This window comes from Phyllostomus hastatus, unplaced genomic scaffold (genome assembly GCF_019186645.2).
Source record: "Phyllostomus hastatus isolate PE091 unplaced genomic scaffold, TTU_PhHast_1.1 phas_scaffold_501, whole genome shotgun sequence".
Classification (NCBI taxonomy): Eukaryota; Metazoa; Chordata; class Mammalia; order Chiroptera; family Phyllostomidae; genus Phyllostomus; species Phyllostomus hastatus.
Genome location: NW_025334033.1, coordinates 23,499,702 through 23,525,697, shown reverse-complemented (window position 1 = coordinate 23,525,697; position 25,996 = coordinate 23,499,702). Strand labels below are relative to the sequence as shown.

At 37.2% G+C, this 25,996-nt stretch overlaps 1 protein-coding gene across 1 annotated transcript in view; it reads right to left on the bottom strand.

Moving 5' to 3' along the window:
* MINDY2 (MINDY lysine 48 deubiquitinase 2) overlaps window positions 1–25,996 on the bottom strand; it is an 83,638-nt gene that overhangs the window by 14,947 nt on the left and 42,695 nt on the right. The window contains exons 5-6 of the mRNA XM_045822134.1: window positions 20,984–21,086; window positions 11,610–11,752 (exon numbers count right to left, since the gene is read on the bottom strand). Of these exons, the coding sequence (XP_045678090.1) occupies window positions 11,610–11,752; window positions 20,984–21,086 (246 nt within the window). The remainder of the gene's footprint in view (window positions 1–11,609; window positions 11,753–20,983; window positions 21,087–25,996) is intronic.

The window sequence follows — 25,996 nt, the reverse complement described above, 5'->3', positions numbered from 1 at the left end:
GTTACAGATACCATTTACCTGTAGTAGAAAGAACTCTATTCAGATACTAAATTTTTTTTGGTTGAAAGTATATCTGAATTCTGTGGGATGAACTGCGTTTGTACCACAGGTATTCCAAAGAGCTCACAGGGACAGACAGATGGGAAGTGATCATTAAATGTGAATGCATAAAATGTCCCTAAAATCTAAGAGTTCTTCAGGAGTGAAATGTTAAAAGGCATTATGAAGACCTACTATAGTATTAAATGTAGCCTAATCTTATTTGAAAAATCAGCTTTCTAGTCTTTTCCTTACTTGTACCATTATTAGATCACAGATTCCCTGGCACTTAAGTTCATAAAGAAATACAGAAACTCTAACAATCCAAGAATGAGTGGTAGAGAATAACAGTTTTAATGCTTAACAGGTTTAACAGAACAAGGGAACAATCTCCCATTCTACTTCCTTATTAAGCAAATGGATACTATTTTGGAGGAATTCCTTCCTAAATTTTAAGTATTCCTTCAGGGCTTCTTGTTCTACAGCAAGCGCCAAAGAAGTGTTGTAAATTCTATTGTAAATCTAGTTAATCAGTCACTGGATCAATGAGAAGTGTCTCTGACTCTTCTAAACAATGTACTCACTGGGTACTCAGCCACAAGTAAAGCAGTGTCTTATTTAAAGATTCTTCTATTGGAATTATAGTTCAAAGGGAATGAAGAATATAGAATGGAAAGGATTCTAATGGAGCATAAATAAATAGTCCAAAGCCTCCTAAGATCCCTGCAAACACAAGATTTGCATCATATTGAAATGGAGTTATTTCACCAAATTTAATGCATTATCCTTGATTAGATCCTGGTTTGAACAAACCAATCATAAATCTACATGGAGAAAATGAGAACTCTGAATATGGACTGGGTATTAGATGATATTAAAAATGATAGTTAATTTTGTTAGAAGCAACAATGGTACTGAGATTTATTTGAAAGAAAAATATTTGTGTTTAAACAAATTGAAGTATAAACAAAAAGAGAAAAACAGTATGTCAAAATAGTTGGACTTTTGTTCAAGATGGCAGCAAAAGTAAACATGGCTCACCTTACACAACTGCATCCAAATTAAACTAAACTGTAGATAAACCATCATTCAGAACTGTCAGAAATCAAGCTGAATGGAAGTCCTACAACTACAGAATTAGAGAAGAAACCACAATGAGACTGGTAGGAGGGGCAAAGATGCAAAATGGGCTGGCCCCACAACCTCGTGTGGCACATAAAAATCAGAAGGCATATCTCAGGAGTGAAGGGTCCCAGCCTCATACTGGCCCCCCCAGCCCAGGGTTCTAGTGCCAGGAAGATAAGTTTCCATAACTTCTGGAGTCCCAGGCAGTTTCTCTTAAAGGGCCCATTCACAGACTTGCTTGGACTCATTTCCTCTGAGCTCCAGCACAGAGGCTGCAGACTGAAAGACATCAAAGACATATTAGGAGGAACTGAATTGCCCAGCATCAGGGTGAGAGCTGAGGGGCAGCTTTCTCCAGACAGAAGTGCTGGCAGAGGCCATTGTTTGTTTTCTGAGTCCTCCCCCAGGGAGCTACAGAGCCAGCAGCTGGACACTATATCTGAGACTCCATCAACATGGCTCACAGTTTGTCCCATCCTGGTGGTTCCCTGAGGCCCTCTCCCACCCAGCTTTTGCTGATTTCTTTTGTGTTCATTTTCATTGTTTCCAGGTAATTTTTTACTTCTTCTATCTCATTTTAATCCATTTTATTGTTCAATAACATGCTATTTAGTGCAGATGTTTGAATGTTTTCCAGTTTAATTGTACTTGATTTCTAGTTTCATACCATTGTGGTCAGAGAAGGTGCTTGATATGATTTCAATCTTCTTCAATTTGTTAAGACTTATTTTGTGATTTAACATGTGATCTACCTTTGAGAATATTCCATATGCACTTGAGAAGAATGTATATTCTGCTGCTTTGGGATGAAATGTTCTATAAATATCAATTAAATCCTCCAATACAATGTGTCATTAAGGTCACTGCAAAGTAGGCACCATGGGACCTCACACAATTCTCCCAATCTCCATTAGCTGCCCTATCACATTTTTCTGAACCTGAATCTCATCAATGATCTGAAATCTCTTCCCTTTCAAAGGTGATTTTTAGTTTTGGGAAAAGCCAAATGTCACAGGGTGCCAAAACACTCTGCAGGAGACATGATGCATGAGTGGGTGCACTGTTGTGATGAAGTTGCCAATCACCAGTTGCCCACAGCTGCAGCTGTTTTCATTGTATTGCATCTCTTGATCAACAGAGAACATTGAGATAATACTCCTTATTATTTGGCCTGGAGGGTCATACATGTGATGGACAACACCTTCCCAATAAAAAACACAGTTAACATGGTCTTGACCTTGCTGTGACTTTGCTGCACCTTCTTCAGGTGTGGAGAACCAGGTGACTTCCATTGGGACAATGGAGCCTTAGTTTCCAGATCATAGTCACAGACCCATGATCCATCTCCTGTTATGTCTTTCTTGAGGAAATCTGGTTCATTGGTAGTGGTTTGAATCAAGTCATTAGAAACTGCAGCATGATATTCCTTTTCCTCTGGTAACAGAAACTGCAGAACAAATTTTGCCATACCATGTTTCATGCCAAGATCCTGTGTCAAAATCTTGGACACGATGGTTTTTGGAATTCCCAGATCAGCTTCTAGTTCTTGCATTGTCAGTCGCTGATCTTTGTGATTGAAGCCCATATAGGTTTAGCATTCTTGGGTTCTGCTTGTTGCCCCGGATGTTGTCCAAGAGGTCCCTTAACTTTTCCTGTGTTCAGCCTTCCAGAACATGGATCACTTTCAACAGATTCTCAACCATCTTTAAAGCATTTGTGCCACACTTTTATTTGTGCTGCACTTATTAGGTCATCCCCAAAAGTCTTCTGAATCATCTGAATAGGATGTTTCTGCAGAGGAATGTTCAAGCTTAATGCAAAATTTGATGCAGATTAATTGCTCTACTTGCTCGTTTTGAATGTGATGGCCACACAGTACACATGCTCACTCAAGAGCGTCTACCATCCCACTGACTAATATAGTGAAGTAGGTGTCATTGGTCATACATGGGCATTCTAGGGCACTTCCCTGGCTGCCAGGTTACATGGATATCATGCAAACCATTCTCATTACATTAACAATGGCTGGACATTTTCCAGACAGACCTCCTATATAGGTCATGTTTTCTTATTCATTTGGCTACCCTATGTCTTTTGATTGCAACATTTAATCCATTTGCATTTAAGATTATTATTGATAGGTACTTATTTATTGCCATTTTATTATTTATACTTATGTTCCTCTACATGTCTTCTTCTTAATGCAGGCCCTTTAACATTCTTGCAATACTGGCTTCATGGTAATAAACTCCTTAGGGTTGTTGTTGTTTCTTTGTCTAAGAAGTTCTTTATTTTGCCTTCAATTTTACATTCTAAATGATAGCCTTGCTGAATAGCATAATCTTAGCTATAGGTCATCACTTTTTCATCACTTTGTATACTTCTTGCCAATCCCTTCTGGCCTGGAGTTTCTGTTGAGAAATCAGCTGACAGTCTTATGGGAGCTGCCTTGTAGGTAACTGTCTCTCTCTTGCTGCTCTTAAGTTTCTCTCTTTGTCTTTAACCTTTGGCATTTTAATTATTATGTGTCTTGGTGCAGGCCTCTTTTTGTTCATCTTGATTTGGACTCTCTGTGTTTCCTGAACTTGTGTGACTTTTTCCTTCACCAGGTTAGGGAACTTTTCAGCCATTATTTCTTCAAACAGGGTCTCTATCCCTTTCTTACTCTCTTCTCTTTCTGGTATCCCTATGATGTGGATGTTGTTACCCCTGATGTTGTCCCAGAGATCCCTTAACTTTCCTCATTTGTAAAACTTCTCTCTCTCATTCTCTTTCTCTTGTTTTAAGCTTTACCTGAGGACATGCTCACTGATTTTAAGAAGAGCAGAAAAGAGGGAGAGAGAGAAAGGGAGAGGAACACTGATGTGAGAAACATTGATTGGTTGCCTCTCGCACACCCCTGACCAGGGACTGAACCAACAACCCTGGCATGTGCCCTGACCAGGAATCAAACCTGTGACCTCTCAGTTTACAGGATAATGCTCTAACCAACTGAGACATACCAGTCAGGGCCTCTTTTCTTTTTGGTGCTCTGCTGGGATGCTTACTGTTATTTGGACACAGAGAGTCCAAATCAAGATGAACAAAAAGAGGCCTGCACCAAGACACATAATAATTAAAATGCCAAAGGTTAAAGACAAAGAGAGAAACTTAAGAGCAGCAAGAGAGAGACAGTTACCTACAAGGCAGCTCCCATAAGACTGTCAGCTGATTTCTCAACAGAAACTCCAGGCCAGAAGGGATTGGCAAGAAGTATACAAAGTGATGAAAAAGTGATGACCTATAGCTAAGATTATGCTATTCAGCAAAGCTATCATTTAGAATGTAAAATTGAAGGCAAAATAAAGAACTTCTTAGACAAAAAAACAACAACAACAACCCTAAGGAGTTTATTACCATGAAGCCAGTATTGCAAGAATGTTAAAGGGCCTGCATTAAGAAGAAGACATATAGAGGAACATAAGTATAAATAATAAAATGGTGCCCTGGCTGGCATAGCTCAGTGGATTGAGTGCGGGCTGGGAACTAAAGTGTCCCAGGTTCGATTTCCAGCCAGGGTACATTCCTGGGTTGCAGGCCATAACCCCCAGCAACCGCACATTGATGTCTGTCTGTCTGTCTGTCTCTCCCTCCCTTCCTCCCTTCCCTCTCTAAAAATAAATAAATAAAATCTTTAAAAAAAAAAGTACTTTACCTGCATTCTTTAAAAAAAATAATAATAAAATGGCAATAAATAAGTACCTATCAATAATAATCTTAAATGTAAATGGATTAAATGTTGCAATCAAAAGACATAGGGTAGCCAAATGAATAAGAAAACATGACCTATATAGGAGGTCTGTCTGGAAAATGTCTAGCCATTGTTAATGTAATGAGATGTAATATAATGTAATCTTGTCCTCTAAATCACTGATTTGATCCTGTGCTTCAGCTAACCTGCTGTTGATTCCCTCTAGTGTATTCTTCATTTCTGACTGGCTTTTTTTTAATGATTTCTATGTCCTTTTTAATGCTTACTATCTCTTTAAGTTCTCACTGAGATCATCCAGTCTTTCCCTAAGGTCCTTGAGTATCCTTATAACCACTGTTTTATACTTTGCATCTCATCTCTTGGTTGCTTCCATTTCATGTAATTCTTTTTCTGAAGATTTCTCTAGTTTTTTTCATTTAGGTAATATTTCTTTGTCTCCCCATTTGTCTCTGTGTGTTAGGCAGATCTGCTGTAACTCCCAAACTTGTTATTATAACTTTATGATGAACGTGTCTCGTTTGGCTCATGGGCACAATCCTTCAGCTCATCTGAGCTCTGTGCTCCAGAAATGTTTCTTGTGGGTTATGTACAACTGTGACAGTTGAGTCTTGAATGTTGTTGGTCCTTTTGTGGTCGGACTTAATCCTTCAGGGTGGCTGACTATAAGGGTAAACCTTCATCACCATGTATGAGACAATGTGCAGGGGCTGCCCACAGAGGCAGAATTTTTTCAGCAGAGTCTGGTGCTTGCCAGAATCCATCTTTTGGTATGCCACTTGTATAGCTAGTTGGGTCAAGCTCTAGTGTGTTGTGAAGCCAACTACTGGTTGTGTTGGTTCTGGGTCCACTTGGGTGAGGTTCAGGTACACATTCATGTCAGGCAGTGTGTACATGGCCTTGGGCTACCTGTCTGGAGCTACCACACTGTTCACGTCTGTATCTACAGGGCCTGGCTGTATATGGGAGGGGCCAATCTATGTATAATGGTCAGCTTCCTCCAGCTTAGAGTTGGGGGCAGATCTGTAAAAGGGTCAAGATTCCCTGAGGTCTGCCTCCACCTGTCATCGACTCTGTCTTCCCCTGAGGTTTTGCCTGGGATTTCTCTAGAACTTTCTGAAGAAAGACTGTAGAGTGGACCCAGGCTGGCCAAAACCACAGGCCATTCCACAGGTTGTGAGTTTGGTAAGATGGGGCAACTGGAGTCAGGAGGACAGGGTTAGTGAGTCCTCTATTTGAGGGTCATGTAGTCATGTGCTTAGTGAGGGCAAAGTGGCCACTCATTCACTGCCAGAGTCTCCAACTCTACTTTCCCCAGAAGAGACACCATGCAGATTCAGATTGTATGTAGCCAGCTATCTCCTCTGAAGGAGAAAGTTCAACAGGGCAGAGCCACTGGGCTCAGGACAAATCAAAAGAGTCTCCCATTAGAGGGTGACACTGGCCCAGCCCACAGAAGGGGGCTAAGCAGTTCATCCCAGCCCCAAACAATGGCCTCTGAGGTTCTCAAAATCTGAATATCCCAGCTCTTAACTGTTCTTCCTTCCCAGCCTCGGAACTGAGCCCAGAGTATCTGAGGCTTGGCAAGCCTGATGCAAACAGTTCTCTTTGAGAGTGGTGCCTGCAATCCAGTAGGAGTGGGGGATGGCACTTCTTCCTCATCCTGGGGTACTGAAGGCTGAGCTCACAGGGGAGATAGGACTGGCCTCCCCTCCAATATAGCCATGTACCCTAGCACTCACCTTTATGGTTCCCAAACAAAAGCTTCCCGGGGAGACATGCTCCAAAAATCCCAGCTCTAGTCAGCACTGTGGTCCTCTTGTGTGGCTGATCTCAGAAGGATGGAGCTGGCCCAGTGATTCAACAAGGGAGGGGCTGGGGTAGCCAGCTGTGTGCTCAAGGTATGGAAGACAAGCTCTCTTTTCAAAGCCAAACAGTTTCATAGCCCACCAAAAGCCTCCTCAGGAAAATGAGGGCCTCCAAAGTCACTGCAGGGTACAGCCCGCAGCCCTCTCTGCAGGACCTGAGTATAGCAGAGTGACATTGCCTGCAGTCAGAGACCAGGCAGTGCACTCCCCAGGCTGGGCTGTAACAATAGGAATGCTTGCCCCTGGAAGGTGGCATCTGAGTTTTCCAGGCAGACTGAATCCCCACCAAATACTGATTTCCCCTACCAAATACTGTGCAGGCCCCTCCTTCCATCTCTGTTGCTCTGGGTTGGGGATCCCTGCATGAGGTTGAGACCCCATGCTCTGGAGGGGAGGGAGGTTTGCAGCCACAATATCCCTCCAGTTTTTCAGCCACTGCGCCTGGGTGCAGGACCCAGCCCTTTCCCCATCTCCACCCTTCTTACCAGTCTTTATGTAGCTTCTTCTGAGAATCCTTGGTTATAATGTTTCAGTTCAGCTAGCCTTCAGTTGGTTATTCAGGTGTGAATAAATTAAAGAGCAATCATCCTCTATAATTTAGCTGTAAATTTGGTTTGGGGCCAAAAGCAGATGAGTGTAGCTTCCACCTACTCTGTGGCCATCTTGGTACTATATTTGATACTATATCAAATATATATAGCTGGAATTGATACTATATTTTTTAGATTTTCCTTTTATTCTTTTCTTTCTCAGTTTCCTTTGCTAGTTCATCCTCCTCTAGTTGATCCTTAAATGTTGGTGTTCCTCAAATCTCTGTTGTAGGCCTTCTTTTTTCTTCTCATTTCATATTTTTGTTGTAAATCTTATCATATTGGTAAATTACTATTTGTACACAAAAATTATTCCTCTCTTGAACCATTTTCCCAGTATTTGCACTTGAAGTGATGCCTCAGAAGCTATACTGGTTCCAAGGCTGACTGCATATCTTTCTTATCTTCCAGTGGTATCTGTTTCAATATAGAGCACCTCCATTCATCTAGCTCTTCATGCTCAAAACCCAGGAATCATTCTTTCTTATTTTTCACATCCTAATTACCAAAGCTGGTTGGTTATATCTCCTAAATGTCTGGAATCTTTCTACTCTGCATTTCTTTACCATCCTAGCCCAAGTCACTATAACCTCTCAGTTGGCCTCCTGCAACAGTCTCCTAACTAAATCCCCATTCACTCTTGCCTCAAAGTCCAAAACACCTTAATGTTGTGCACAGGGCAAGGAGACACACACCACTAGTGATACATTGTTTAATTATAAAATAGGTTTACTGAGAAAAACTTACTGAATTGGCCAAAAAGTCCATATGGCTTTTCCTGTAAAATAAAAGACATATTTTTCATTTTCACCAATAACTTCACTGACTTGGATATTTTGAGTATGTTGGGTATCTCCCGTGTGGCAGAACACTGATTGTTCTAAATGTCTTGATTTGATTGCTATCAACTTCAATTGGTCTATAAGACCATGGTATATTGTCCAGCAAAAAATCTCTAGCACAAAACTTTGTAAAACACTCTTGACACATTCAATCAGTCACAGCACATTCTCCAAAACACTATAAAAATCTTTCTTTGCATTTTAGTTGTGTTTTTACCTTTCTTGAAATAATAAAACATTATATTGCCAAAAATTTGCATATTTTACTCCATCTTCAATATTAAAATGGCTCCACAAAAATTCACCAATTTTGATGTTTTTTAAAAAATGCATGCTGATATGACAGCTGTCACAATCTACCAAAATTGTTTTGAATGAAGTTAAAGAAAACCAAGTGCTACTAGAGCCATTTTGTGGAAAAAACCAAATGAACCTTTTGGCCAACCCAACAGAAGCAAAGAGAAACACCAAGATGCACACATTCTCTGAACTACCATTATCTCACAGAAAGGCACAGTTAGGCCAGAAACAGATATGACAGAAAGTACTGAAGGGGCACTCCCTCCCCGACTACACAGGAACACTGGGAAAACCGCTGACTAGTAAAGGATTCCTAGTCAGGGATATGGCCTTGACAGAGAAAAGAACATCTAGAGCTCAGTTTTTGGGAGGTGTATAATAATCACTAATGACTGCCAGAGACCTTGTTTCCCCATTGAATTACCTGTTCCTGCTGAGCCCAAAAGAGAAAACAAAAGGAACTATTCAGCCATCAAGAAACCAAGGTCTGTTCTTTTCTTAACTCAAGATCAGGTATCTGCCTATCTTTTTAGTCTTATTTCATGCTTCTTACTTTCTATGCTTCAGCCACAGAGACCTTCTTTCAATTCCTTAAGGAGTTAAGTTCTTTCCCTCCTCAGGATCTCTGGACACATATTGCTTAATTATTTTTATTTACTTTATTTATTTTGCTAACTAATTAAACTCCTACAAGATTCTTTTTCAGGTCTCGTTTTAATTTTTCTTAGCTGATACTAGCCTCTTTTATTAGGAGTTATCAAATCCAAACAATGGCTGAGATGAGAAAAGCAGATCTAAACTTTCCATGACAGAACATCAATAAAAACAAAGGACACACAGACAAACCAAAGGGAGGTGAGAGCAAGGGTGGGAAGTGGGGATGGCTGGAGTGGGAGGAGATGTGGGGAAAAATGGAGACAACTGTACTTGAACAATGATAAAAAATAAAATAAATACATAAACTCTTAAAAAAGAAACAAAAAAAACACAGAAGTTCAGGCCTCAGTTTAAATGTTACTTCTCAAAGAAGTCTTTCCTGACATCCTCAACCAGGTTATAAGTCCTAATAAAAGCATTCGGCATGTTGTATGTACCCTTTCCAGAGTGTATCTCAATAGAAATAATAACTATTTGTGCAATTATTTAAGATCTGTCCCTTGCCAAAGTAGGAGGTCCTTAAATGGCAACAATCATAGCTGCCTTGCTTGGGCTGCAGTCCTAGTAATTAGCTGAGTGCCCAGACATAATCATGCTCAATAGTTATTTGTTAAATGAATGAAGTGTAGACCTGAAGAGATGAGGTAAAGCAAGATGACTTAGCAGTATTTACTAATTAGCAGCAATTCTAATTCTGATGTTTTTTTGGCTTTAGATTTTCAAGGACTATGGATGATTCTGGGCCCACACTCAGCACACATCTAGCTCAAATGTGGGAGCCATACAAACGAACATTGTCTATAACTAATACAGGGGTAAGAGAGCTGGGGATTTAAAATACTCTTATGTGAGCAAACAAATCATTATTTTACACTACTTTGTGCAATCTATTGATTAAAATGTTGAAAGAAATATGAAGACCTGACTCCTACCTTCAATAAGCACATTTTCACTTAGAAAAATAAGACATATTTACAAAGAAAACTGGAAACTAGGAACTCATCAATAAGGGCAAAGTAAGGATGGTATGACCCACAACAGCTACAGAAGGATGGATAGAGGAATGATCCCCAGCCTTACCTTACCCTTCCTTCACATTAAAACCACCTGGGAGCATTTAAAAAAAATACTGATGCTCAGGTTCCACCTCCAGGGATGCTGATTTTAGTTGGTGATGGACTCTGTGCATTGGTATTTTTTTTTTAATCTTCACCCAAGGACATTATTTCATTGCTTTTAGAGAGAGGAAAGGAGAGAGAAACATTGATGTGAGAGAGAAACATCAACTGGTTGTCTCCTGTATGCACCTGGATAGAGGATCATACACACCTGGACCGGGGATTGAACCCACAACCTAGGTGTGTGCTCTAACCAGGAATCAAACCTGCAACCCTTCAGTTATAGGCTGTCACTCCTACCAAGTGAGCTGCACTGGCTAGAGCTGTGCATTGGTTTTTTTTTAAAGCTTCCCAGGTAGTTCTAGCATGCAATCTGGATTGAGAACCACTGCTGTAAAAAAAAAAAAAAAAAGTAGTAACTTTACTGAAGAATTGGTATTCGAAATGCTTCTTAAAAGGTGATATTTGGATAGGCAAAAAAAGTGGGATCTTTTAAAATGGAGATTAAGGAGTAATAAATGGCAGTAAGGTGCAGAAATGTAAAAGCATAAAGTGTGTATGGGGATGGAGGATTATTAATGAGTAGACAGGCCATTATGCCTGAAGTGGAGTTGGCAGAGGGGAATAGCAGAAAATAATTTGTGTTGTTATCCTGTAGGCACTGAACTAGTACCTCTAGGTGCTACTGAACATTTTTGCTATATTATTGGCATGATCAGAGCAGTATTCTACCACAGAAGCCTAGGTATAAACTGATAAACTCCTGAATTACGTGGTAGCTATAAAAATGAAAGGGATGGATAAAGAGACAACAAAAACGGATGAATCCAGTAAAGTTTTTGGCAGAGCTATAAATGGCATAAGACTTTAAAGTTACACTGATACCTCTAATAATAGCAAACAGTATCATAAAAACAAAACTTAATTCTTTCTTCTAAACTCCTTTAGCACTCAAATATAAACATCTATCATTCATTAGCTGTCATCCTAGTTCTCTCTCTAGGGTTTATCTTTTTTTTTTCTTAAAAAAAGAGAATAAATACGTTTTAATACGTTTTAATGTGTATGTATGAGAAAAAAGGAATTGAGATTTAAATTTAAAAAAGACAAAATTTGAAGTAACACTTAAATGGCTAATCCATTTCATCCTAAAGAAGTATTTAAAAATTACCTAAAAATAAATAAAAATAAAACTACTTTCATAATTTGATGGTTAAGGAATATTATGCTATTTTTTTTAGTTTGAAGCAGATCATAAGACATCTCTAATTCAAGTTCCTTTAATTTCAAATAACAATTAAATAGCTATTTCTATATCATACCTTGTGTTTGGTCATGGTGCTAAAATGATTATTCCGAAAGAACACAGAAAGTTCTCCTTCCTGAACCGTTGAAGTGAGTTCACATAATCCATGGTATGTCAGTTGAGTGGCTGTGTTATTTAGAAACTGCTCAGCTACAAAGCCTATGGAACCAATGCATAATATTAGAAGGAAGAATAATTTTAAAATCTAAAAAGTTTTTCTATTTACATTGTGTTCCAAGTGTGAAAAAAGGCCAGTCAGAACAAGACTTCTCTCCTACTATAACATTATGGACCCAAATTGGAGATTCTACTGTTTTATGTTGGAAGATGTGTCTATAGGCATTCCCATCCTAAAGAAACAGTTACAAATTCTTTTTATCAGTTAATGTACTTACATATATTTTACCTACTTTCAAAAAGGATTTCAGGCAGCTTGCAACAGAACACACAGACACAATAAAATTAAAACCCGCTAAAACAAATAAGGCAAGAGTTAGCAATTTAAAAAATGTGTAGGAGTGAGAGATGTATGTCAACAGCTACTTCTCCAATGAGAGGTGTTTGGAAATTAAAAGTGGTCTTAACAAATTAAGTTGCTTAAGATTTTAACAAAGGTCCCAAATAATTCTCAGTTCACAAAGTGCTCAACTCTTGCCTTAGGACTAAAACTAGGTGTAAAATTGAAAACAGTGGATAACTGATGCCATTTTTATCCTAACCTCCTCCAACATATACCACTATATATGAGGGGGGACTGCCCCCCAAACAACTGGAAGTATCTTTTGGAGGGTGGGCCCCTTGTAGCACAGGCTTACCACACCAGGAGAATGTTCTAGGAACCCATCTGTATTAGTGTACCAGCTGGTGTTGTTGTGAGAGGCTGCATCTGGCTTCAGTGATTTTGTTTTGAAGACTCTTTCAACACACTGGTCCATTTCATGATGGGTGATTTATAAGTGTACCTGTCCACACCGTGCTGAGTGTTCATCAGTTTTTGATCAAAAACAGCATGACCCCAGTGTCCCACCCTCTCTATTCACCTGATCTCGCCCTGGATGATTTTTTTTGTTTCCCCAGATGAAAAAAGTCCTCAAAGGGAAACATTTTGCCAGCGTGAAAGGAGTAAAACAAAAAAAAACCAACAGTAGCAAAAAACTGGCATCAAATCAAGATCAAAACTGTTTTGAGCAGTGGAAAAACATCTTGATAGGTGTATTGCATCAAATGGAGAGTCTTCTGAAGGTGACTTAAGTTTTAACATGTAAGAATAAATGCACAATTTTTTATAAGTAAATTCTAAAGGTTTTTTGGGTTCCACCTTGTGTATGTATATATGTATATTTTATATATATACAGTTCAGATACAGAAATGATCTTTTGTTTTCAAAATGAAATAAAAAGAAGTTTGGGGGATTTAATTTAAAATATACATGAATAGTTGATTCTTATTATCAGCCAAATTTGCCTACTAGCTAAAATTTATTTATAACTTGAAAACTAATACTTGCTGTGCTTTCAGGATCATTCCTGGATATGTACAAAGCTGCAAAGAAACTGAATCACCGAACATGGCCATTCCCTACTGAGGTCAAACAATGCAACATTCTGCCTTGTTTCAGCTCTCATACTGTAACAAATATCCTTTCCACAGTTGACTGAGTGCCACATTCTTCCCATTTTGGTGCTGTTTGGGGGGTGATATTTACAGTGTAAAATGGCCCCCAAGCATAATACTGGAGTGCTTGTTAGTGTTCCTAAGTGGATAAAGGCTGTGATGTGACTATGGAGAAAATTCATATTTTTGCAGCTTTGTTCAGGTGAGTTATAGTGCTCTTGGCCATGAGTTTAATGTTACTGAATCAACAATATATATTAAATAAGGTGCCTCTAAACAGAAATGCACATAAAACAAGGTTCTATACTTATCAGTTGATGAAAATCTTGTGACTAGAGGCTCATAGGGAACCTAATCTTGTGTTTCTCATAGGAGCACTGGTTAAATTATTCACTAATTAATTCAGTTTTCATAGCAACTTTATAGAACAGTGATTTTCAACCAGTATGCTGCAAGAATTTTTAAAACATGCAAATACGTGACTACTCAGTCAGGGGCACTGACTTCTTTTTCCTTAGATGGTCTAATAAAAAATGACACAATAGCTGTCTGATGTTAATGAATCAGACTTAAACCTATTTTTTTGTGTCCAAATGGCAAAAAATATTTTTTTGGTGTGCCATGGAATTTTAGTAATTAGTTTATTTGTGCCATGAAATGAAAAAGGCTGAAAATCACTGTTATAGAACATAACTTCTGGGAATGAGAATCAATTTTATAAATATTTTAAAAGGCTGTATTTCTCCCTTCCCACCTTTTTCTCTTCCTCCTTTTCTTTCCTTCCTCTAATAAAGTAGAAAAATCTCAGAAATAATAGGGGGAAAAGAGTGCTCTAAAAAGCTTTGCAAGTGAGTAGAGGGGTGCAAATATAGGCAGTAAAGTTGAACCCGTGTTCAGAAACTGACGCCTCAACAAGAAACTGAAAATAAACTTGGTAGGGCCAGAGGCAGCTGGACAGCACAGGCATTCCATTCAGTGTCCACCCCTCACCTTTAGCGTCAAGCCACACCACTTCAAGCTACAAAGTGGGTGTAAAAAGTTACCAGTATATCACAATATTACAAAAAATTGGTTAAGGTAGGAGGGGAAGTGCAAAACATCATATAGGAGGCCACAGCAAAGGGGAATTTATAGCCATTTGCAACTTGTGGGGTTTACAAATTTAGAAATAGAGTCATCCTGCTCAATCACTATTATTACTTTGCTAAATACTAAGTTATTGAGTAGAATATGTGGGTTATATACTAAAGCACTTATTATTATACAGCATTTTAAAAGTATAATGCCTGTGCTGAGAAGTACCACTGCTGGGTTACTAAACACTTCCTTCACAATGCTATTTCTAAATGCTCCTCCAATACCTCACTCACACAATGTCCTCTTGACAAATCCTTTCTAGAAAACACAAACATTTGCTCTGACTGAGCAGAGCAGCTCAGTTGGTGAGCAGTGTCCTGATACACCAAAGCAGCAGGTTTGATTCCTGGTTAAGGCAAACACAAGAAGCAACCAATGAATGGATAAATAAGTGTAACAACAAATTGATGTTTCTCTTTCTCCAAGACTAAAAGAAAAAAACCTTTATTTATTAATTTTTTTAAAGGAAACCCCATAATCTTTTTTAAAAAGATTTATTTATTTAGTTCTAGAGAGGGAAGGGAGAGAGAAAGAGAGAGAGACAGAGAAACATCAATGTGCAGTTGCTGCAACCCAGGCATGTGCCCTGGCTGGGAATTGAACCTGTGATGCTTGGGTTCGCAGCCCATGCTCAATCCACTGAGCTATGCCAGCCAGGAAAAAAACCTTTATTTTTAAAAAAAGAAGACACAAAAAAATTCAATGGAGATAGAGCTCAACATCACTTTCATGTGTATGAAATTCAAAAATTCAACATTAGAACAGGCTTTCTCAGCTTCTTTCTGTAGAACAGGACAGAGGCTCAGAGAGAATAAGTGACTTTCTTGAGGATGAAACTACTTATGAAAAAAATGAAGACTGGAACCCAGAATTATTGGTATTGTTAAAAAATTAGCTTCTTGTTACAAATGCAAACTGAATTGTATTTCATACCAAACAATAAAACATAGTGATTTAGACTTACAGAAAACAATGTTTCCTAATTCTTTCACCACCTCTTAAACAATGACATCCCTGTGATTTTAGTGGAGTATTCGAAAGCCTAATCTAGTTTCAACTTTTCATAACTAATTAAACAGATTTTGATAAACAATTCTAAGTGTTACATAGCAGTTTATTTATCTGCATTGCTTCAAATGATAGTTTATTTGCAATATTTAGATTAAATTTCAATTTTATTGTTATAGAGAGTGTTAATGATACTAAAGTAAGAAAATTATTATAATGGTAACAATAACATAATATTACTGAAAATAAATTTAAATTAAAAATTATTTTCCTGACATCAGTGTGTTTGAAAATATCTCCTGGTTTCAGAAATTCAATACTAGCTTAGTTTATCAAACTATTTTCCTTTCTTAATGAAGAGTTATTCAAGAAGATGAAAGTTCTGACTGCCTGATGTGAAGTTAGAATGACAGGCACTAAAATTAGGCAAAAAGGAACAAAAAGAGGTAATGAGGTAAAAAGAGGCCCTGGCTGGTATGGCTCAGTGGATTGATGCTGGCCTGTGAATTAAAGGGTCGCTAGTTCAATTCCCAGTCAGGGCACATGCCTGGGTTGTGGGCCAGGTCTCCAGTTCGGGGAGCACGAGAGGCAACCACACATTGATGTTTCTCTCCCTCTCTTTTCTCTCCCTTCCCCTCTCTCCAAAAATGAATTTTTAAAAATCTTAATAAAAAGGATAAAAGGAAATTCAGATTATTTAAAAATGTTGATCAGAGGGGAGAGGGGAGGGAATTTCAGGGGAAAAGGGGAAGGGTTTACAAGTATAAAGGACACATGGACAAAAAGTAGGGGGGATGGAAATGGGAGGGAGGTGGGGAGTAGTGGGGGGGTGGACTGGGATGGGAGTAAAAGACAGAAAACTGTACTGGAACAACAATTAAAATTAAAAAAATGGCTGAGACTCATGTTCAAATTTAAACTCAATCAAAATTTAATTATGTCACTGTGATAGCTTTAAACAAATGATGTGATTCTCTTTTTAAATTCATCTACTGTGAGATTTCAAAAATCACAGTGTATTAATATTTTTCTTTAAGCAGACGGGACAAAAAATCTCTTTTAGTATGAAAATGTAGGGGCTCATATGATTCAATTCCAGGGAAAAAGTAGGGAGCCCAGAACTTCTTATTGTGCTAGAAAATAAGGAAATACTCAAGAAATGGCGAAAACATATCAAAAGAAAATTGGATCCAGCTTGAGACCATCCCATTGGCCTTATCTGGGATAATTATAAGCATTGAAAAGAATAATGATAACAATGAATCTATAATATGCTGAAAAAGATACTATCCATGAGTCTACATTGATAAAGAAAATTTTTTTTAATATTTAATTTATTTATTTTTAGATGGAAGGGAAGGGAGAAAGAGAGGGAGAGGAACATCAATGAGTGGTTGTTTCTCATGTGCCCCCTACTGGGGACCTGGCCTGCAAACCAGGCAATGTGCCCTGACTGGAAAATGAACTGGTGACCCTTTTGTTCAGAGGTCAGCACTCAATCCACTGAGCCACACCAGCCATGGCTGATAAAGAAATTTTTTAATGGGGTAATGAAGAGAAGGGAAACTACTTTTATAGAATGCCAATTAATAAATGTAAAAGGAAAAACAGAAATATTATAACCACCATATTAATAATTGATTTAGCAAGAATCAAGAAATGCCCACTCTAGTGTCTAAAGGATTATTAGGAAACAGGGTATTCACACAGTTTCAAAGCATTAACATCAGAGATTACTTATTAATTACAAGGGCAAAGGGTTTTATAACAAAAAATCTGGCAGATACCACCTTAATTGTTGTGAACATCACCAATAATGAATTGATGACACCATGTGCCACCTGATTTGATGCACTGGGGAAGATACAATATCACCTATGTAGTATTTCCACCAAAAATATATAACCTAAATCTACTAAGAAAACAATCACATGAATCCAAATGGAGGACTATTGTATAAAACAAGTGGCCTGGACTATTAAGAAAAGTTAATGTCACAAAAGAACAGAAAAACAGAAAGAAAAAGGGTTAGGGATCTGTTTTAGATTTTAACAGACTAAATTGATAGGACAATTAGATGATCCTTGATTGAAGCCTTCATCAAAACATTTAAAATCTGTAAGGGACATTATTGGGACAACTGGGGAATTTTGAATATGAACAGTATATTAGATAAGAGTATTGTATCAATGATAAATTTCCTGAGATAATTTTAAGGTGATTATATAGGAGAATTCTTTGCTGTTAGGAGACAAATATTAAAACATTAATAGTTAAAGTGCTATGATATTTGCCACTACTTCTCACATGATTTAGGGAAAAACGTGTGTGAGAATACAGAAAGAAAGCAAAAATTCAATATGTTAATAATTGCTGAATTTAGGTAAAGCATGTACATGCACACACAGACACATATATTCATTGTGCTATTCCAATGTTTTTATTGACATTTTTCAAAATAAAGAAAATCGATATTATTTAATCAAAATTATATGAATTCAAACTATAACCTTAAGCATGTATATAGCACACAATAAAGGCTCAATACATATTTGAATTAATGAATATTTAGGAATTATTTCTTTAAATATATATGTGTATATATAAATATATATATATTTTTTTTAACCTGGAAACAATTGTTAAAGAAGAAATTATTCCTGAGAGAGCATGTGGAATTAAATGACCAACTCGGGTGAAGTCTGGAAGCTTGTACTGTGCTATTTTTGTTGTTGTTTTTCGCTGCCTTGCCACAACCCACCATTACAACTAGACTCAATAAAGTATGAATGCCCAGATGAGTTAGCAAATAATACATACTCTGTACATGTAAAAGTTTTGTGCTTTCACTTTAAAAGTGTTGCCATCAAAATAAAATGAGTATCATCTGAAAGAAGTTGAAAGCATATTTTATTCTATTTGACTGTCAGCTAAAAACTATTTATCTGTTTATCAGAAAGAATGACAAGGAAAGTATTTCTAGTATTTTACACCTTATAAAGATGAAATATTTGAATTAAAAAATTAGTTACCATTCAAGACCGAAGCTTAATACATTTTAATACAGAAGGATTAGAAATAACCACCTTTTGGATATTTTATTGATTCACAAGGAAAGATACAGTTGAAGGACAAACAGAAAAGAAAGCAGAATACTTTAGTTGAACACTATGTCCAAGAAAATATGATGAATAAAATGATAAAAGGAAGCTAGATGCTACATTATAAAAATGTCTGTTGTGGTCTCTTTTTTCCTGTGATTTCTTTTTTTTTAAAATATTTTATTTATTTATTTTTAGAGAGGGAAGGGAGGGAGATAGAGAGAGAGAGAGAGAGAGGAACATCAGTGTGTGGTTGTTGGGGGTTTTGGCCTGCAACCCAGGCATGTACCCTGGCTGGGAATCGAACCTGGGACACTTTGGTTCCCAGCCCGCGCTCAATCCACTGAGCTACGCCAGCCAGGTTTCCTGTGATTTCTTAGTGCCTTATACAAGTAACCATTGGGGTTAAATAATTATTTCAAACATGACACACTTATAGTTTCTGATAAACAAAAACTAGTTTAGCATTTTAATTGTACTGAATTCTCTATATAATTATTCCTTGATCTGGAAATCTGATATGCAGAATTTCATAATTATAAAATGCATATATATCAAGGAATTAATGAATTCTGGTATATAATGCCCCAAAATCCTATACCACTAAAAAAGATAATCCCTTTATTGCTTTTACTAAGACATTCTTCTCAAGTTATAAATACTATATAAATTAGCTATTATTTTTCATTATCCTAGGGAGTCAATGTCATAAATAATAATAATAACAATAACAACAACAACAATAATAGTTGTAGCATCAGGTTGAGAAAAGGAGAAGCGAAAAAGGGACTGGGTTTTGTTATTGTTGTACATTTGTTAATTAGTGTATTACCTAAGTCTTACCTTGTTTACATTACAGGTCGACTTGGGAAACTGTTGACCTGTAAAAATGCTGTTAAACTGTTTCCTATAGCTTTTTACCATATAAATCTATTCACCCAAATATCACTTATTGGTTATCATTCCATTAACACTTTTTGAATCCTATTATTCCCTCCATTACTACTGAATAGCATATTGGAAGTTACAGTGAAAGTAGGAATCTGTAAATGGAAATTTTCTATATAGCCTGCTGTTTAGGAATATATTTATAGTAATAAAAGACTGAATAAGTTCTAATCAGTGAAGTTTTGTTAATTGAGAGAAAATACTTTTAACAGCTTTTGTTACTCTTCCTTCCCCTAAAATTTAAACTTTGCTGCCTTCAGTTGTAGTGAAAGTGCTGTCATGCACATCAATGACCAATATCCCTGTATATTTATTTATATGTTTATTGCAAGTAGAAGACTAGGGTAAACCTCAACTAAAATACAGTGTATTTTCTTGTTACTTGCCTCTTGCCTAAAAATAATGCTAAACTTATGGATAATGGAGTGATATACTTAATTGGGTTCTGATTAATTAATATCATATGGGATTCATATACATGTCTTCTTTTATATGCTTTCATATACTCTTATAGTCTCTTAATTTTAACTTTTAAAAAATATAGCACTGGCTGGGATAGATCAGTAGATTGAGTGTGGGCCTGTGAACCAAAGGGTCACCGATTGGATTCCCAGTCAGGGCACATGCCTGGGTTACAGGCCAGGTCCTCAGTAGGGGGTGGCGTATAACAGACAACCACACACTGAGAAGTTCTCTTCTTCTTCCCTCCCCTCTCTAAAAATAAATAAGTTCTCTTTCTTCTTACCTTCCCCTCTCTAAAAATAAATAAGTAAAATCTTTTAAAAATGTAGTAATTGTAATACATACATTATATTATAATAATATACCATGTTTAAAAGAATCATGGGTCTAAAAATAATAAACTCCCTGCTTTCCATGATTTCTTTTTTGTGTTCACCCTTCAAACAGAGGAGAATAGCAGCCTCAGTATTTGACCATATTCATAAAACAGTGTGGTGGGTGGTGGAGAAGGTATATCCAAATGCTTTGGCTCCTGATAGCATTCTGGTTTCAAATCTGCTCTTCCCTTCACTGTTTGGAATGCCGCTAAAAAAAATATGAAACTCCTTCTGATGATGATGAACTTAACAATTTTAATTAGCTAAGGATTAGGAAAACTGAACGATCAAGGGTTTACTTTGATCCAGAATGGAGCTTTATATACAATTTATATTGTACTGAAACATAAGGCAGAACTCTACAAAAATGAACACGTAAGTACTGTTAATACTCATCTCAGTCAACTGGAGTGTTCAGGATGAATTATATAGTTAATGTAGTACTCCTAAATAATAATCATTTTTAAAAACAGAAATTATCAGTTACCCTTGGTAACTGACTATATGAAACCTAGCTGGAGATTCCAAAGACTTTTATTACAATGCCGGCCTCATTTTACAAGTAAAGAAGTTTCTAGAAAATACCTTTCATTGGCAACTTTATGAATAATTATTTTTCTTAATTCCTACAAGCAGCAACATTTGTGTTTGAGAAGTCTTATTTTAGACATTTACAAGACATTAAATTACCAGATAAGTTATTTTGCCATGAATAAGCCAGGAAATAGCAACACTCACCCACCTTCACTAACCAGCTCACTATTGTCTGACTGCTTACAAGAGATGATCTTCTCCACTAGTTGGTTGTAGCTGCAGTTACCAACAGCTTTTACAATGTCCTCAATCTAGAAAACAAATGACTGTCTCACTGATCACGATTAAGGTTAAAAGCAATAACAAAGAAACCTGTATCACTCTTCAGGGTTTTATTCTAATACAATAGTAAATTTACAAATATTACTTATGAAAAAAATCAACACTAAAATTGACACCCAACTGTTTCCAATTTTGCTTATAGCTATAATGTATTATAAAATATATTGCTCAGCTGTATTTCATTACCCCCCAAAATTAAATGAAATTATTACATGCAACTTTATTTCTTAAGGTTTTAAAGATTCACATAAGTGATTAAAATAAAAAATAAAGTATTTCAGGAGGAAAAATAAGAAAATATCAGTTTTTTTTACTGAAATATGAATGTTTTGTGTTTAAAGCAAGGAAAATTTAAAGGTGTTAATACATGAGATTAAGTTTTTCCATTTTATTTATTTACTTCCCAGACAGGTGTGGTGGAAATAAAAGTAGACATAACTAATTTTATTTTCCTAAAGAAAAGTTAATGTATATTAATCAGGGACAGTATTTGCCTAGTGATTCTTATTTAATATTTGCCATTGGAGGTACACTAGAAAAGCAAATTCAGTGTTTTAAGCCATAGGAAAATAAAACTGGGCATCTCTACTCTCCCTGCATTATATTTTGATTATTGTAGAAAAATAGACTTATACTGTATAAACAACATATTTTGATTGCCTTCCCATCCCTAAAATATATTTATAAACTATTTATATGTACTACTATATTAATAAAACAAGTACAAATTAATACAATGCTAAAAAAATAAGAGGGTCAATGTTTTCTTTCCACATCCAAATAATCTTCTTGAATACTTACTCTTTGAATACCACAGATCTTGACATATATCTGCACAAGTAATAATACTCTAACCAATAGTTCCCAAACTGGGGAGCTTGTTAAGAAGCTTTAAAAAAATTCTAGCTCAAGCTGCTTATCAATTGTCTAAGTTTTATTCTACTGCTGGAGAGCAAAGTTTGAGAACAACTGCTCTGCTCTAGGCTATAATTTATTTTCTTTGTTCCTGCAAAATCCTACAATGGTAAAAAAAACTCTTGACAATGCAAGTGGGACTGATGGTTGGTTGAGAAGACCAGTAAATTGAAAAAGTAAAAGCGGTGAATTGTAGAAAATGGTTTGTGTGTGTGTGTGTATACACACCTATACATATATATATCTAAAACATTTCATATTAACTTGTTAATCTTTTGATGCAGTGCCAAATAAGGCCTTTTCTTTAAAAGCAGATCTATTGGTTATGGGTCTATGTAAACCACATAAAACAGTATGACTTTCAGCTTTGCTTCATTTAAAAAAGAAAACTTAAAAGCCTTAAAAAGCAATTTGAGAGTATATTCCTTTACATTTTCATTATTTTTGTTAACACTTTAACTGTTTAGAGCAATTTTCTTTAGTGAGTCAACCTCACTGTCTTTCAAAGAATCTAAATTTTCAATCTTAAGGAAACCACAAAAATGTAACTACAGTAAAAAATACAGGATCAATATATGAAAATGAATTGTACTTATACAGACTAATAATGAGCAATACAAAATTTCAAGTTTCCAGAGCCTGAATCTCTGTATTAGTATTCATTTAATTAATTCATTTGGGTGCCTTTTATGCACTACCATACCCCAGGTCCTGTTAGAGAAAATGCAGATGTATTAAAATAGACCTATGCTTTCAATAAAGTTTATATTCCAGAGCAAAAACAAATAATCCAAATAATCAAATAGATAAATGCATGGTAATTATATGTAGTGGTGTGCAGCTATTATTTTTAATTGTTCCAAATATACTGTAATATATTTATCCCCTTAATTACTATAACATTATTTTATTCAATTATATTTTATTTATTATACTATTAAATTTGCCCCCAATTTTTCCCCTTTGTCTGCCTCCACCCAGAATCTACCCCTCCCGCAGGAAATGCCCACATCATTATTCATTATTCACGTCTATGGGGATCATGCATATAAATTCTTTGGCTATTCCATTCCCTATACTGTATTTTACAGCCCCATGGCTATTCTGTAACTACCTATTTGTACTTAATACCCTCACCTCATCACCCATTCCCCTACATGCACTTCCCATCTGGCAATCTTCAAAATGCTCACTGTACCATGATTCTGTCTCTGTTCATGTTTCCTTACTTTGTTTCTTAGATTCAATTGTTGATAGATACATATTTATTGCCACTGCATTGTTAGTAGTTTTGACTTTTTCTTAAATAAGTCCTAGTAACATTTCATATAATAATGATTTTAGTGATAATGAACTCCTTTAGTTTTTCCTTGTAATGGAAGCTCTTTATCTGACTTTTGATTCTAAATGAGAGTCTGCTGGGTAGAGCAATCTTGGCTATAGGTCCCTGCTTTACCAGACTTTGAATATTTCTTTTCAATCTCTTCTAGCCTGCAAAGTTTCTGTAGAAAAATAGTTTCTGTAGAAAAAGTTTTTGTAGAAAAGACTGTCAGTTGACAGTCTTATGGGAACTTCCCTGCAGTAACTTACAGCCTTTCTCATGCTGCTTTTAAGATTCTGTCTTTATCTTTAACCTTCGGCATTTTAATTATGATGTGTCTAGAAGTGGGCTTCTTTGCATCCATCTTGTTTGGGACCCTCTGTACTTGCTAGACTTGCACGTCTATTTCCTTCACAAAATTAGGGAAGTTTTCTTTAATTATTTTTCAGATAGATTTCCAATTTCTTGCTCTTGTTCTTCTCCTTCTGGCACACCTGTGATGTGAATGTTTGGATGCTTCAAGTTGTCCCAGAGGCAGCTTACACTAGACTCGTTTTTCAGGGGTTCCTTTTTCATCTTATGTATGATTGGTTGTTTTTTGCTTCCTTATGTTCCAAACTTTTGATTTGATTCTTGGCTTCATTCACTCTATTGTTGTTTCCCTGTAAGTTGCTATTTCTTTCCTTCATTTCTGACTGGACCATTTTTATGCTATTGAGGTCCTAAGTTCCTTGAGCATTCTCATAATCAATGTTTTGCAACTCTGCATCTGATAGATTATTTATCTCCATTTGTTGAGTTCTTTTCTAAAGTTTGATCTGTTCTTTCATTTGGGAAATGTTTCTTTGTCTCCTCATTTAGCAGGCTCCTGTGTGTTTCTGTATATTAGGCAGAGCTGCTAGGATTCCCTGTCTTGGTAATGTGGCCTAATGTGGTAGGTGTCCTGTAGGGTTCAGTGTCATAGCCTCCCCTATCACCCAAGCTGGTACTCAAGGTGTGCCCTTCATGTGGGCTGCGTACACCCTTATCATTGAGTCTTGGTTGATGTTGGCGGGTCAATGGGAGGGATTTACCCAGGCCACTCAGATGCAAAAACTGGCTGTGACCACTGAAAACCAACCTCTGCCTTTTGTGGAGGATAAGCTATGCGGTGGTAGGATGGTGGTGTTCTGACATGGTCTACAGCTGTCCACTGGATGTGCAGGCTCTAGGGTTTCCCGGGTGGTATGGGCCAAGGTCCATCCCCACCTGTGTTCTGCCTGAGGTCACCCTGCATGGGCTATAATGAGATGGCTATTACTTGTGCTGGAGTTGTAGATTCCCAAGCAAAGCCAAGCTGTGAATGCAGGCTGGCTGCTGCTAGTGCTGTGCTTGTGGCCACTTAACACAAGGTATGGAGGCTTGGGCCTTACTGAGGCCAGCTGTTGCTTGTTTGATAGGATCTACGAAGTTGTGAAGCATGAGCCAAGATCAGACACTGATATGGAAAAGCCACTGTCAACAGATTGGGTGGGCCCATAAGTTCAGTGGGGTGGAGCCTCAGGGATTCAAGAAGACAGAGCAAATTACGTCGGCCAGGAGACAGTTTCATATATGGCCCCTGTCAGCTCTGTGACTCTTTTGGGGGAGGGCTCAGAAAGACCTTAAAGGGCATATGAAAAAGCCCTTTTGTGGGGTCTCTGTCCACCTTTCTGTTTGGGAGAAAGCTGTCTCCCAGCTCTTGCCTTGATGTCAGACAGTTCAGTTTCTCCCTTTATGCCACTGGTCTCTTTCAAGCTGCTATCCTGGTGCTGGAGCTCAGAATGAATGAATCCATAAGTCCAAGTGCAGGTTTTTTAACAGGAACTGCTGAGGACTCCAGAAGTTTCTTCCACTGACTCAATCCCTGCTGCTCTTTGCAGCCAGAAGTTATTGGGACTCTTCTTCCTGGCACTGAAACCCCTGACTGAGGGGCCTGGAGTGGGGCAGGGATTCCTCACTCCAGAGATATCTTTCCCAAATTTTTAAAAATGGAATCTCTATTGTATTTTTCCATTAATATTTAGTCCTATTATACCACCCTCCCCCCAGCAGTCACCACACTGTTGTCCATATCCATAAGTCCTTTTTCCTTAATCCCTCCACCCCCTTACTTCCCCCTACTAGCTTTCATCTGCTCTCCATCTATGAATCTGTCTCTGTTTTGCCTGTTAGTTCAGTTTGTTTATTAGATTCCACATGAGTAAAATCATATGGTATATGTCTTTCTCTGACTCACTTACTTCACTTAGCATAATGTTTTTCAGGTCCATCCATACTGTTGCAAAGTGTAAAATTTTCTCCTTTTTTATGGCCAAGTGGAATTTCATTGTGTAAATGTCCCATAGTTGTTTTATCCACTCATCTACTGATAGACACTTAGGCTGCTTCCATATCTTAGCAATTGTAAATAACACTGCAATGAACATAGGGGTGCTTATGTTCTTTTGAATTAGTGTTTTGGGTTCCTTTGTATATATTCCCAGAAGTAGGATTCCTGGGTTGAAAGGCAGATCCATTTTTAATTTTTTGAGGTATTTCCATACTGCTTTCCATAGTGGCTGCACCAGTCTGCATTCCCACCAACAGTTCCAAAGGGTGCCCCTTTGTCCACGTCCTTGCCAG